Source organism: Sapajus apella, unplaced genomic scaffold (assembly GCF_009761245.1).
Source record: "Sapajus apella isolate SASKATOON/1434 unplaced genomic scaffold, GSC_monkey_1.0 scaffold22, whole genome shotgun sequence".
Classification (NCBI taxonomy): Eukaryota; Metazoa; Chordata; class Mammalia; order Primates; family Cebidae; genus Sapajus; species Sapajus apella.
Window position 1 is genome coordinate 9,764,416 of NW_022436962.1, and position 14,778 is coordinate 9,779,193.

Here is a 14,778-nt window from a genome sequence, read left to right on the forward strand (position 1 = left end):
TTGGAGGGCTGGAATGGGCCCCGGGCGGGCTCCGAACTACGTCCCCTACCCCACCCCCGCCGTGATTAGGATCTGCTCTCTGGCTGATCGCCCCCTCCCCCTTTTCCTGCATTTACAGGCAAGTGAACCGGAGCAAACGACTTCCGATCCAGTCCGCGCTGCTGCGGCTCGCGTTTGGGATTTGATTTGCAGCATCTTCGAGCCTCTACGACAAAAAACCGCGAAGCACGCCCAGCCCTCCCCCGGCACCCCGAAAAGCACCCACTCCCTCCCGGGGACACAGCTGGGCGCGTCCACACCCCCGCAGCCCCACACCATGTTGTGCGGAAGGACTTCCACTCTCCGCCTGTGTCGTTGATGTCAGACCCCAGGCCAGCCTCCGGGTGCTGCAGTTCTCCTGGCTAATGCTGAGGCTGCGGCTCCAGCTCTAGCACAGGCACCAGCCGCCGCGGCACCCGGCCCCAGCACCCACCGTCTGCATGTGCCCGCCGTAGCCGCCTGCCCAGCCCGCAGCCCGCGCTCCACGGAGCGCTGGAGACCACCGCGGGGTGGGGGGAGGGCTCCTCTGCCCTCTAGAGAAGCTGTCTTGGAGGTATTGATTTAGGTGGTTGGATTTTTTTCCGTGGATCTATCAATTCACAATTCGAATTTGGAAGAAAAAAGGAAAACATGACGTCTCCAGCCAAATTCAAAAAGGATAAGGAGATCATAGCAGAGTACGATACTCAGGTCAAAGGTAAGGGCTTTGAAAAATAGCACACTGCAAATGCTCTGTGGACTGGTGAGGCATGTATTTCCACCCTGATTTGCAGGCTGTTTATTTCTTTGGGTGGAGCAGATGGGGCAGGCTGACCCCAGAGGTGGTTTCATAGGTGGGTCTGAACCTCCACAGGATGGGCAGTGCCAGGGGCTGCTGGCACTGGAAAGGAATTTTTGGAGTGGGCTGTAGGAGTATCTTTGTGGGGCTGACCGTGATTTTGGCAGCCCTTTCCCCCAAGCTGACAGGGTCGGGGGAGGGGCAGGAGGCTCTTGGAGAGAGAAAGGCACAATTTGCCTCCGGTTCTCTGGGTCAGATTTCCTTCAAAGACAGCTGAAATCTGACAGGTGTTTGGACATTTATTTCAGGGATTGAAGAGGAGTCCAGACAGAAAGGCAACCTTGAGAAGGTGTACCGTTTGGAGACCCTTGGGAGAGATAGGGTTTTTCTGAGGCACTATATGAAAACATGAGATTTGCTATGGCATTGGACTCCAAAAGTCCATTGCTACCTTGGATTTACCTTGTACCTGTCTGGTCTCTGGTCAGCCTGCATACAATCAGAGATCAGAGAACAGAAAGAATAAGGCCACACACGCTCGGTCTCCGCCCTCACCTAAATCTGAATAGAGTTCGGAGGATGTTAAGGTTGCTGGTTGGTGCTGATTCTGGAAAATGGGAAGACATAATTGTTTAACCCTTCTGTGCTGTGGCCCTCTGCTCCAGAAGACATGCTTTTAAAGCCCCATTTTCCTCTCCGGAAAAATGTGAAGGGTAAAGCAAAATGTAGTCTTGGAGAAACCAAGTGACCTATCTCCTTATCTAGTCGACTGTCTGACTTGACTCATGAATAAGAGCCCTTACTCAGATAGTGTTTTTTAAACCAGCAATTCCCATAGGAAGGGTTCCTGCCTGTTAAAGAGCTGCAGCATGTGTTTGTGCAAGGCACTGTCCTTTCCTGGTCAGTCACTGGAAAGAGCCATGTGGCTCCAGCCCATTGAGACCTTAGCTAGGGAGTGGAAGAGGTGGGTGGCCTTGAATGTTACACCACATGGTTGGAGCTCTGGGTTTTCCTTTGTTTCAGAGTACAAGGGAGGGGCCCCTCCTTTCCCAGCACCAGTGCAAGGAGACCTTTTCCTATCAGAGAGGACTTGAGAAGGGCCATGTCTCCCCTTAAATGATTGCTGAGGGGTGGGGGTAGGGGTAGAGTTTGAAATGGGCCAGCTCCCTTATCTCTTGGGAGGTTGGAAGGTTGTCTAAAGTCCTCATTGTACCTACAGGATCTTTTTTATGTCATTAGTTTGGTCAATGCTGGAGGTGCCCTAAGGGGCCTTCTATCCACTTGGCTGCAGATATTGGTAGGTTTATTACAGAGATGGGGGAGTTGACTGATTGATAGCTTCAGTTGAACTGGGATTGAGAGAGGTGTGGTTGTGAGCTATAATTGAGGTCCTGGCCTCTTGTCACTGTTCATAATCCAGGCCTGTTTTTGTAAACAATAGGCCACTGGCCTTCGTGTCCTGCCCAGATGCATTGCAATTTGCTCTTGGAATCCCCCCTGCAGTCTTAACCAGATATGTCTTTTTTTTTTTTTTTTAAACACATCCTATTCTTAAACTGTTGCCTTCAGGAGTGTTAATAACTTTGATCTTCCCAGATTTCTCTCCAGAAGCATGCCATTTGACTAAGGTGCAAAGTGATTTTAAATGTTTATTTTTTGGAAGGTTCAAGGCTGATAGGTGTTAATAGAACTGTATCAGCCAATTTCTTATTGGCAAAGGATTTCTCAAGAGTGTCTCAAAATTAAACACTTTGGATATTTACAAACATTGCTCATTGAGATGATGTAATGCAGTTGGCTATTGGGGTTTTCTCTTCAACTGTGCCACAGCATTAGACTGTTTTGCTTTGCTCTGATATTTTTCCACTGATACTATTCAGGATCATAGAAATTGATCCTGAATGCTCAACGTGGCTAAGCATGATGTCTTACTCTGAGAAGGTGCCTGATGAATGCTTCTGGAACTGATTTGAATAGTTTAGTCCTTCATTTTACAGCTGAGGAGAATACAGAGAACTGAAGAGGCTTGTCCAAGGTCACACAGCTAGATGGTGGCATATCTGAAACTAGAAGCAGATTTACCAACTCTCAATTCCCTATTCTGTATCTTTACTGTGAAACATCATCTGACCAGGGTGAGAAAACATGAAAAACTCTTAAGGAGTCCAAATCCGTCAATGAATAATGGTAGTAATAATGATCATGATCATGATAATAGTAGATTACATTTTGGTTGCTCATTACGTTCCGGTCTGTCCCAGGTGCTTTAAATGAATGGTCTGGTTTAATCCTCACATCAACCCAGGAAGTGGGTATTATTGTCACCTTCCATTCACCATATAAGGAAACTGAGGCTTAGAGAGAACAAGAAGCCCTTCGAAGGTCGCACAGCCAAACCATGGCAGCTTGACTTTGTTCCTTTTTTCATTAACTATTTATTGAGTGCTTACTATGTGTTCTGGGGACTGGCAATACAGCCGTGAAGAAGAAAAAGTCTCTACCTTTGTGGAGCTTATATTCTGGAAGCTAGGCTCTTTATGGAACAGCACAGAATTTGGAGACAAAGGGCCTGGGATCTGGGTTGGCTCTGCCCCCCACTAGCTAGAAGCCCTGGGTCAGAAATATTATGAGTGTCAGCTTTTTATGTGTTATATGGGACTCATGGTGCTGCCAGACTTACTTCTCTTACAGATGCCAAGATAAAAAGAAAATTGCTATAACAGCTATGCAGTTTGGTTTGGTGGTTAAGTGCAATTTTTGAGTCAAAGGGATTCAGGTTTAAATCTTGGTTCTGCCAGTTGCTTGCCTTTCACTTCAGGCAAGTTACATGACTTGCCTAAGCCTCAGTTTCCTTATTTGGAAAATAGGTAAAAAAAAATAGATTTCCTAAGGTAGTAGTGAGTTGATGATGAGATATATAAATTATTTAGAACAGTATCTGGCACTTGTAAGTGCTCAATAATGGTACGGTCTACTCCTCTGTGAGCAGGCTTTCTTTTGCTGAATTGGGCTGGCTATTGAGGCTGCATTGCATATTCGCTCCCAAAGAGTTCTAGTTTCAGTTCATCTAGTAGTAAGAAAAGATCTTGGGTCAGTCATTTAAGCCCTCTGGACATCAGTTTCTTTTTCTGTCAGTGAACAAGTCAACGAATTATTGGCCACTCTCGTTCTACGTGTCTTTGACCAGACTCCCAGGTCCTGTTTTTTCAATCAGAATTGTTTGAGTCAAATGGACCCTAAATGGGACCCTCATCTCATGGAACCCTTTTGAGGACCTCTCTATCCCTTGCTTTTTGTCTCCCTATAAACCACCTGCTTGCATGTGCCCTGAGGAACTTCTGAGGCTTCAGTCCCAACCTTACCCCAGAAGGGTATTGTGAGGGGTGTGCCTCCTTAGTCAGCCTGCCTTGTAGTGTGTTTCTGATTTGTGGGTGCCCAGATTCCTTTGAAAGTTAATGCCTCTCAGTGTCTGACTTGAAAGCAATAATATTCTTAGTCTTTTTACATAGCTCTTTCCAATTTACAATGCACTTTCATATGTACTTGTCCCTGAGAATCCTCCGGGGATTGGTTCTAGGACTGGCCCCACTTCCAGGAGAGCAAAATCTGCAGATGCTCAAGTCCCTGATATATAATGGCGTAGTATTTGCATATAATCTATGTACACATATCCTCCCGTATACTTTAAATCATCTCTAGGTTACTTATTATACCTAATACAATGTAAATGCTATGTAAATAGTTGTTACGCTGCTTTTAAAATTTGTATTATTTTAAATTGTTGTATTGTTATTTTTATTTATTTATTTATTTTTTCCCTGAATATTTTCCATTCCCATTTGGTTGAATCTGCAGATAGGGAACCTGCATGTGTGGAGGGCTGATGTACCTTAATCTCTGGAAATTCTTTACAACCCTGGTCAGATTCATGGTCATAACCTGAAGCCTTTAGGCTCTAGACTATTAGCTTGTTGCTGGGATTGGAGCAGCAAAGGTGGTAAGGTGCAGGGCATGGTTACCAGAGCTGTGAATCAGGGTGGTATTTGGGTAAATACATATGACTGCATGCAGTCCCAGCTATTGTTCTTTCCTTATTTGAGGCTCCTTTCCTTTACCCTCTCTATACCTTGAGTTTTTGCAGCTTCCCAGAAAGCTTGAGATTGACAGTTCATGCAAATATTCCAGGAGAAATAGTCTCAAACAGAGTGGCACTGTATGCTGAGCAGTCAAATTTTCTTTCTTGAGTACATTAGGGGTCTTGTCTTTTTTTTTTTTTTTTTTTTTTTTTTTTAAGTCTTAGGAGAGCAGTGTGTGTGCACTGCAGAACTGGAAGTGAAATTTTGTAATTTCCATCTGGAGCATTTTGATAGAAAAAGCGCAGGCCTTTGCCTGGAATAGTTTAACGCTTTCAGGACCATTCAAGAGCAGGAGATGAAATTTAAAACTGGAGTCATATTGTGTGTGTGTATGTACTTGGGAATGCTGATGGCGGGTATTTAAACAACCTCTTTCCCCTGGGAGGTCTAAGCGATTCTTCATTCATGCCAACAGAGGTCTTCTCCAAAGCTTCTTTCCTCCCAGCCCCCATTCCCCAAGGGAGCTTTATATATAATCAGTTAATCAGTTTTAAATATAATCAGTGAAATATAATCAGTTTGAAAAGCTGCAGTAAAACATTTAGTTGAAATAATCCAGCAGATGCTATCATCTTCCTGCAAGATGATTGAGGTCTCCTTGTCCCTTGCTCAGGGCGGGGGGAAAAAACCAAAAAGCTACTCTGCAGTAGTAAGGTGAACTCTTGGAAGAAAATGAAGCTCTTGGAAACATTCAAGTACCATACTCTACACCCTGGAATTGAAAGACCTTGGAGGAATGTGGTGGGTAAGGAGCCAAGGCGATGCAGTGTACTGTGCAAAGAAGCAGTGGTTGTAAACTGTTCATGAGGGTCCTTAGCTTTTCCAATTTTAGGTGTTCTTTTGGGGAACAAGAACAGAAATTGCCTTTGAAGAAGCCTATCTGGTAGTTAGGGCCACATCCGTTATGTATCTAAGCTTGAAAGCTTAGACAGGCTCTGATCATTTCTCTGCTATGAGGTTTCCAGAGTTTGACCTGGTTGTAGTATATAGGTACCCCCACTATTAAAATCAGCAGGTGCGCAGACCCTGACCCCTATTATTCACTCCAGATAAATTAGGCTGCCCAGTGGCACCTGTAGAGTTCTCCTTCCAGAAGCAAGAACTCTTCATGGGAATTGTGTTTACCTTACACCCTTAAGCTCTGACAGCTATGTTAGGAATATATGTCATATTTAAGGGAAAAAGCAGTTGATATGTAGATTTCTGATAGTAATAGAATTCAAATGAAGAGTTTTAACCTGGTGTCAGCTCCAGAATTGACTTTTTGGGGACTCTGGGAAAGTTGCCTTGGAAGTTGTTTGATTTAAAAATAATAGGCCAGGTGCGGTGGCTCACACCTGTAATCCCAGCACTTTGGGAGGCTGAGGCGGGTGGATCACGAGGATCACGAGGTCAGTAGCTCGAGACCAGCCTGACCAACATGGTGAAACCCCGCCTCTACTAAAAATACAAAAATTAGCTGGGCATGGTGGCGTGTGCTTATAATCCCAGCTACTCAAGAGGCTGAGGCAGGAGAATTGCTTGAACCCAGGCGGGTGAGGTTGTAGTGACCTAAGATAGCGCCACTGTACTCCAGCCTGGGTGACAGAGTGAGACTCCATCTCAGAAAAAAAAAAAAAAAAAAAAAAATAGGATCACTTAAAAACATTTGAAAAAATTATGAAATTAACACCTTTACTGATTTTACAATAATGTGTAGGAATTCTTATGTCTCCCTTGCTCTCTTTAATTGTGGTAGAATACACAGGAGATTGACCATCTAGTGTATAGTTCAGTAGCATTAAGTACATTCACGTTGTTGTGCAACTGTCACTACCATCCATCTATACAACTCTTTTCATCTTGCAAAACTGAAACTTTATACCCATGAAACAACAACTCCCCATTCTCTCCTGCCCCTGTCTCTGGCAAGCACCATTGTATTTTGTCTCTATCTGATAACTCTAGATACTGCAGGTAAGTGGAATCGTATTGTATGCTTCTTTTTGCAACTGGCTTATTTCACTTCCTGTAATGTCCTCAAAGTTCATCCATGTTGTAGCATATGTCCGAATTTCTTTCTTTATTAAGGTTGAAGGTTGAATAATATTTAATTGTATGTATATACCACATTTTGTTTACCCATTCATTCATTGATGGACACTTGGGTTGCTTCTATCTTTTGCCTATTTTGAATAATGCTGCCGTGAACATAGTTGTAACATAGGTGTATTTCTTTTCTTTCTTTCTTTGTTTTTTTTTTTTTTTTTTTCTAGATAGGGTCTCACTCTGTTACCCAGGCTGGAGTGCAGTGGCTTGATCATGGTTCACTGCAGCTTTGACCTCCTGGGCTCAAGTGATCCTCCCATTTTAGCCTCCTGAGTACTGTAGGCACATGCTATTACACTCGGCTAGTTTAAAAATTTTTTTTGTAGAGATATGGTCTCCCTATGTTGCCCAGGATGGTTATTCTTCTTTTAAATATACACTATGCCATAGTTTTATAGTCTTGTATATATCTATATAATCACTTGTCCTGATAAATTTTTTGAGGTTTTTAATGTGTACATTAGCTTGTATATTAGTATATTATTAATTATAAAGTTGTACACCTTTTTAATTACATGAATTACTAAGCTTTTACCATATTTTTAATAGCTTTATTGAGGTTTTGTTGATATTTAATAAATTGCACATATTTAAGGTTCACAATTTGATAGGCTTTGACATATATACACCCATGAAACTATCACAATCAAGATAGTGAATCTAACTATCACCTCAAAATTTTCTTCATTATAATGTATTAAACGGGCACTATCGGCCAGACATGGTGACTTACATCTGTAATCCCAGCACTTTGGGAGGCCAAGATGGGAGGATCGCTTGAGCCAGGAATTCAAGGCCAAACTGGGAAACATAATGGGATCCCATATCTGCAAGAAAAAACAAAATTAGCTGGGCACGGTGGCTCATGCCTGTAATCCCAGCACTTTGGGAGGCCGAGGCGGGCAGGTCACTTGAGGTCGAGAGTTCAAGACCAGCCTCACCAACATGGAGAAACCCTGCCTCTACTAAAAATACAAAATTACCTGGACGTGGTGGTACATGCCTGTAATCCCAGCTATCCGAGAGGCTAAGACAGGAGAATCTGGGTATGGTGGAGCATGCCTGTAATCCCAGCTTGAACCCAGGAGGCAGAGGTTGCAGTGAGCTGAAATTGTGCCATTGCACTCCAGCATGGGCAATAAGAGCAAAGCTCCATCTCAAAATAAAAAAAAAAAAAAAAAATCTAGAAAAGACATTAGCTTCAAGATAAATAAGTAAAAGCCTGATATCAACAAATTTTAAAAAGTAGCAAATAAATAATGACCTAAGCTACCCGGATGAGTTTCTGGAAAATTTGTTTAACCAAGACAATCCCCAAGGAAGTCAGGTTAATAATTGTGTCTCAGCCATTACTCTGCTTTTAGGAGGGAAGGTACAAGAAAAAAAAAAAATCGTGGCCATGTTAGGAGTGGACAAATGACAGTGTTTGTTTTCCTGTAGTTCTGGCTTGGCCAGGCATAGTGGCTCATGCCTGTAATCCCAGCATTTTGGGAGGCTGAGGTGGGTGGATCACCTGAGGTTAGTAGTTCAAGACCACCCTAGCCGACATGGTGAAACCCCATCTCTACAAAAATACAAAATTTAACTGGGCATGGTGGTGGGTACCTATAATCCCAGGTGCTCTGGAGGCTGAGGCAGGAGAATCGCTTGAACCCAGGAGGCAGAGGCTGCAGTGAGCTGAGATCACGCCACTGCATTCCAGCCTGGATGACAGGGTGAGACTCTGTCTCAAAAACAAAAAACAAACAAAAAACAGATCTGGCTTGAACCAGTTCTAGGGGCTTATGCCTTTTTAGAAGGGGTCACACATGAGCCAGATGCCAAGGAGAGGGGCTGGGGGCTCCCACTGGAGATCTGCTCAAAATATTCTTAATATGGCTTCTTCTAATGATTGACTCCCTGTTGCCTGCTAAATGCAGACCAGCTTTCTAAGGTAGACATGAACTCCATCCACAGTCTGGCTACAACCTGTTTCAACCACATTTCTTATTTTGCTTTAAGAGGACTGGAAGCCTAACTTGACTGCTTACCGTTCTTTAAACACATAGACTATTAGCTAACATTTGCTGTTTGTTGGATGCTTACCACTTACTAGGCATTATGCTAAATACATTATATAGATTATTTCATAATCCTTACTCCAACTTTAGGAAAAATATGTTACTATTATCCTATTTTACTGATGAGAAAAGTGAGGTATAGGGCATTCAGTTATTCCCCCAGGATCTGTAGCTACTGAATGATAGAATAGGATTTGGAACCTTGGTTGTTGCCAGAGTCTAAGTTCTGCCTGTTGTTCATAGAATGCCCCTTTTTCTGCCTAGTCCCATATCTTTATTTATTGAAATCTCACCTTTCTGTTGGGCATGGTGTATCCCCTGAGGTCAGGAGTTCGAGACCAGCCTGAACAACATGGTCAAACCCCATCTTTACTTAAAATATAAAATTAGTTGGGAGTGGTGGCACATGCCTGTAATCCCAGCTACTTGGGAGGCTGAGGCAGGAGAATGGCTCGAACCTGGGAGGCCGAGGTTATAGTGAGTCAAGATTGCGCCATTGCACTCCAGCATGGGCAACAAGAGCGAAACTCTGTCTCAAAAAAAAAAAAAAAAAAAAAAGAAATCTCACCTTTCTGTTAAAGCCCAATGTTTGTGGAATGCCTTCCTCAATTGCTCTGACCAGAAATAACCCTTGTCTCTATTTCACCCACATGGTGCCTCTCTTAACAGATCTCATATGGAATTGATCTCATACTGCCTTATGTTTGGAAAATTTGTATTTCATTCTTCTTTCTTCTATGAGACTTCTGAATGTATGAATGTTTTGAGGTTGTGTAGTGCAATGCAAATAATATAGGCTTTCGAATCAGCCCTCAGTTGACGTCTTGTCAACATCACCTCCTTGGTGTATGACCTTGCTCAAGTCACTCAACTTCTCTTCCAAGCTTCCTCTTCTGTGACATGGAGATAATGAGACCTGTCTTGCTATTAATTGCAGTTGTGTTTAGAGTACTGGCTAAGTGTATGGCAAATATTAAATGCTAATAAATAGCTTATTATAAGGTCCCTTCAGATAGGAAATGTGTCTAGAATACTATTGTGGCTCAAATGGTGGCTCTCAGTAAACACTGTCTGTAGTAATAAATGAATGAATGTATGACCTAACTACTGCAAATAATCTTTTAGAAATAGTTTCTTAATTGTATCTCAACACTGTATCTTGTACAATGTCACCAGAGTGATTTTTTTTTTTTGAGATGAGTCTCACTCTTTTGCCTAGGCTGGAGTGCAATGGCACGATCTTGGCTCACTGCAACCTCTGCCTCCCAGGTTCAAGTGATTCCCCTGCCTCAGCCTCCCGAGTAGATGGGACTACAGGCATGCCCTACCACACCTGGCTAATTTTTGTATTTTTTAGTAGAAACGGGGTTTCACCATATTGGACAGGCTGGTCTCAAACTCCTGACCTCGTAATCCGCCTGCCTTGGCCTCCCAAAGTGCTGAAATTACAAGTGTGAGCCACCGCACCCAGCCCAGAGTGATTTTTAAAAACTCATTTTTTTTTTCCTAAGGTCATAGCATAAAAGACTGTTAATATTCATCACTTCCCACTTACCCTGCTTACATTTTATACTGCCTTACAGCTGAATTACCTCTAGTTTCCTTTCTTTACCATGTTGTGTCATGGTTTGTGCTCTATCCATGCTGTGCCCTCTTTTTGGAAAGGGTCCTCTTCCTTGCACCTGGAAAACTTACTCATCCTCTAAAGCCCAGCTCAGATGCCACCCCTCCAGGAAGCCTTCCCTGATCCCCTGTGCAGGATCCCAAGCAGGATTCCTCAACATCTCCCCTTGCCTTCTGCCCAGCATTAATCAGTATGGTCTCAGCATCTCCTCTGCAGTGTCTTTGTGTGCACTTGTATTATGGCACTCATCATATTACATCGCAATCTCTTCGTTTACATCTCTTTGTTTACAACTCACTGAGCACCTTCAGGAAATAATGGTCTTTTATTCATTTCTGCATGTCCAGCTCCTGATACATAGTAAGCACTAAAATGTTTATAAGTTGAATTGAACTGTCTTCTGAGTTGAGTTTGGATGTGACAGTGCCATGACGCCACGCTTCTGCATTTCTCCCCCACTCCTAAGAAACCCATGCCCTATATTAATGTTATTTGAAGTTTGAAGTAGATTCAACATTGTAAATATATTTGCATTATACAAGGACAAATACAAACTACATAGCCTTATGGATCCTCCCTCACAGGGGTGTGTTTCTCCTTAAATTTATTATGGGTGCTGCCCTCTTTAGAATCACTGCCCTAGAGCTATACTTGAGTTGACCAAATTTCTTCAGTCACATGTCTCACCTTGGAAACCGAGAAAAATGTTAGCACTGAAATTCCCAAGTGTTTAAAACAAATGTAAGGCTTTCTGTAATTGAAGCAAAAACACATTCTACATTTGTTCAGGATTTATTCACCATTTTTATGAGGCGCTAAAAGTCTAAGTTTGGGAAAGTTTGTCTGTCTTGACTAGGAGTTAAAACTGAGTTGACTTGACAAAGGAACTGTTTTGTTACTTTTTCGGGTGTGGAGAGAGCTATTGTTTGGTTAGAAGCAGCTGTGAGATATTTGGTAAATGGGGAAGGAAAGGTCCTAAGGGGCAAGCAGGAAAATGGTCCCTTATGGTTTCTCAAGTCATTTGGCATGAAATAGCCTTGACCTTATTTATACATTGTGAATGAATGGTTCTGAACTTGAAATATGTGTTCGTGAGGAAGGAAAAACGGTTGGACGTGTTCCTCCATTTTGGTGTATGTTTTAGGATGCCATCCTTTAGGGAGAAGGCAGCTTCTTTTGGGTGTGTTGTTTTTTTTTTCTTAACCATATCTTCTAAATGCGTTAATCAGTGGAGAAGTGACCCAAAAGTCACTGTGAAAGTTGGGACCTTATCTTTGCTGTTTGAGCCCAAATCTTGCATTTAGAATCATGACATGGTGAGTAGGATCTGAATGCTGTCCCTGGAGAAGATGACCCTGGCAGCCACGGGTGGATGGATGGTTAGGGCTCCACAGGAGGACAAAGTACAGAAAACAAAGGGACTCAAGAGTATGAGCTGTCCACAATAAGCCACGCCATGAGCTTTAAGAAATACATCTTGTTTCTGAAGAGTTGGCAACAACTTCTGCAAACATTGAAGTCCCTTAGAAATCTACTTCCTTTTCCTGTTAGTTTTTGTGTGTCCGTGTGTTTATTATTTTGGTAGGTGGCGGAGATACTGCACCAGAGCTTGTCAGATGAGTAAGCTCCTCTTTGGGAAGACATCTTGACTGAGGTACCTATTCTGGAGCAACATTTCTTTTGGGCCAGTACTTTGTAACACATTGAGCTACCGGATTCCACATAGACAGAATAATCCTAAGGGAAAGAGTGCTGGATGGGAGGCAGAAAGCTTGTGTTCTAGTTTAGCTTTGTCATTTACTAGTGCGATTTTGGAGATAACTCACCTAAGGTCTCAAAATACCTAGTTTCTCTATAAAATCCCTATAAAACGGGAACAGACAATTCTTGGCTCTTATAATAATGATGGTGATCATGGCTAGCGTTTGTCAAGTGCTTCTTATGTCTCAGCTCTGTTTTAGGTGCTTTACATATATTAACTCATGAATTTCTTAACAGCCCTGTGAGGTAGCTGCAATTATTATCCCCATTTTACAGATGATGCACAATGAAGTTAAAATAACTTGCTCTGAAGCGTGTGGCTAGTAAGTGATGATGGACAGACTATGAACCCAAGCTGACTTAACACTGGCGTGAGGCTGAAATGAAAGAATTCAGCTGAAACTATGAGATGCTGTACACACTCAGTTGATTGTCCACATTTCCTAGTAACTTGGTACAATAAAGAATGCAGTATTTTAAATGTCTTCCTGTTACATACCTACTCTACCTCCCTACACCTTGGTTTTCTCATCCAAGAAACTAGGGGTTAAACATTAGAAACTTTCTAAGATCCTTCCAGCTTTTAGGGTTCATGTTTCTTGCTTATTAAGATGTTGAGATGGGGCTGGGTGTGGTGGCTTACGCCTGTAATACCAGCATTTTGGGACGCCGAGGCAGGTGGGTCACGAGGTCAGGAGTTCAAGACCAGCGTGGTTGACATGGTGAAACCCTGTCTCTACTAAAGATACACAAAATTAGCTGGGTGTGGTGACGGGCACCTGTAATCCCAGCTAGTCTGGAGGCTGAGGCAGGAGATTTGCTTGAACCCAGGAGGTTTGTAGTGAGCTGAGATCGCCCCATTGCATTCCAGCCTGGGTGACAGCAAGACTCCATCTCAAAAAAAAAAAAAAAAAAATTGAAGATGATGATTTGTCCTTTTTAAGTAGACACACTTAAAAGTACAAAAACCATTACATTCTCTGAACGACATTCTCTCCACCCCAGCACTTGCCATGCCTGCATGGCTGCCCCACACTTACGGAGGGTAGGCCCTAGGTGGTAGGTAGTAGCAGAGGAGCAGCTGGCCTAGAGAGCAGTTCAAGTGATAATTGTTGAAGTATCATGATCTACTAGGAAGATATGACTTACAGCTGGAGAAAAATCAAGCCGGGAGGAGAGAGTTACTTGATGGGCTTACAGGTGAACTTGTGACTAGATCACTAGGGACAATGAATGTTTAAATCAGGATAACTGTTGAACTTTGGACTTCCAGTAAGGTCAGCAATTTCTAGAGTCAGAAAATTCCCTGCTGTAACTGGTTTGTATGATTTTCCCTGTTCATGTTGGTGGGCCAGAAATGGAATTTGTGTAACTCTCGGTATATAGATATTTATGTGGTTGTGTGCAGTACCTACATTTAAAAGAAAAAGGAAGTTTATTGATTGTCCTCATGAAAATTAAAGAAATAAGGAAGTGGGAGGCTCTTATTCTCTGACATCTGGGCTGGGACAAACCTTGGGGAGGTGGTGTGGTTGTGGAACTGGTATAGGGTTGATCTAGATATCTAGGTTGTTGGGGAAGTGACCTCAGGCCCTTCTAGGATGTGGGGTGGCCTCTTGCCTCTTACATTGCTCTTTATATATTAGGCCCTTTGTCAACTCAGGGATTTCTTTGAGAATCGTGATGAAGCATGCTGTAATGCGGAGTTGAAATGTTTTCATGTTTATGTTTGCTTTCTTTTCACCTAATGAATAGGCTAAGTAACAGTCTGTTGTTTTAAAAGAGTACTATTAATAATGACAGCTCATATTTTTATCATTACATTTAAAAATTATTCATAGGGAGGAAGAAATGTAGGGTAGTGGAGGATCAGCTATATAATGTTGAACATGTCATTCCACCTTTGGGATTCTCAACTGTAAAGTGGAAAGATGGATTACTAATTCCTTGCTTCATCATTTTTAGGACATACGAACAAAAAATGGTTATTGTTAAGTGAGTTGTCACATAGAGTCTAGATGTTGATTACTGTCCTGGGGGAAGGATAGAAACCAGAGAATAGATAGCATAGGTTCTTCCTACTTCCCTCCCTTACTTCTGGTTTAAGGTTTCATCTTTTTTTTTTCCTTTGTTTTCTTCTTAAAGGTTTCATCTTTAAACACCATTAATTAGGCTTTGTGTTTTTAGCCATTATTAGAGCCCGTTGTGCTGTATCTCTTGATCTCTCTTATTTATTCAGTGATTTGTGGTTATGTACATTATCTCAGTTCTTTGTTGTCAACAATTTTAAAT

At 42.4% G+C, this 14,778-nt stretch overlaps 1 protein-coding gene across 7 annotated transcripts in view; it reads left to right on the forward strand.

Moving 5' to 3' along the window:
• Positions 1 to 14,778, forward strand: part of SRGAP2 (SLIT-ROBO Rho GTPase activating protein 2) — a 266,495-nt gene that overhangs the window by 1,803 nt on the left and 249,914 nt on the right. For all 7 annotated transcript variants that reach the window (XM_032289007.1, XM_032289009.1, XM_032289008.1 and 4 more), the window contains exon 2: positions 119 to 736. In XM_032289007.1, the coding sequence (XP_032144898.1) occupies positions 670 to 736 (67 nt within the window). In that variant the 5' untranslated portion in view covers positions 119 to 669. The remainder of the gene's footprint in view (positions 1 to 118; positions 737 to 14,778) is intronic.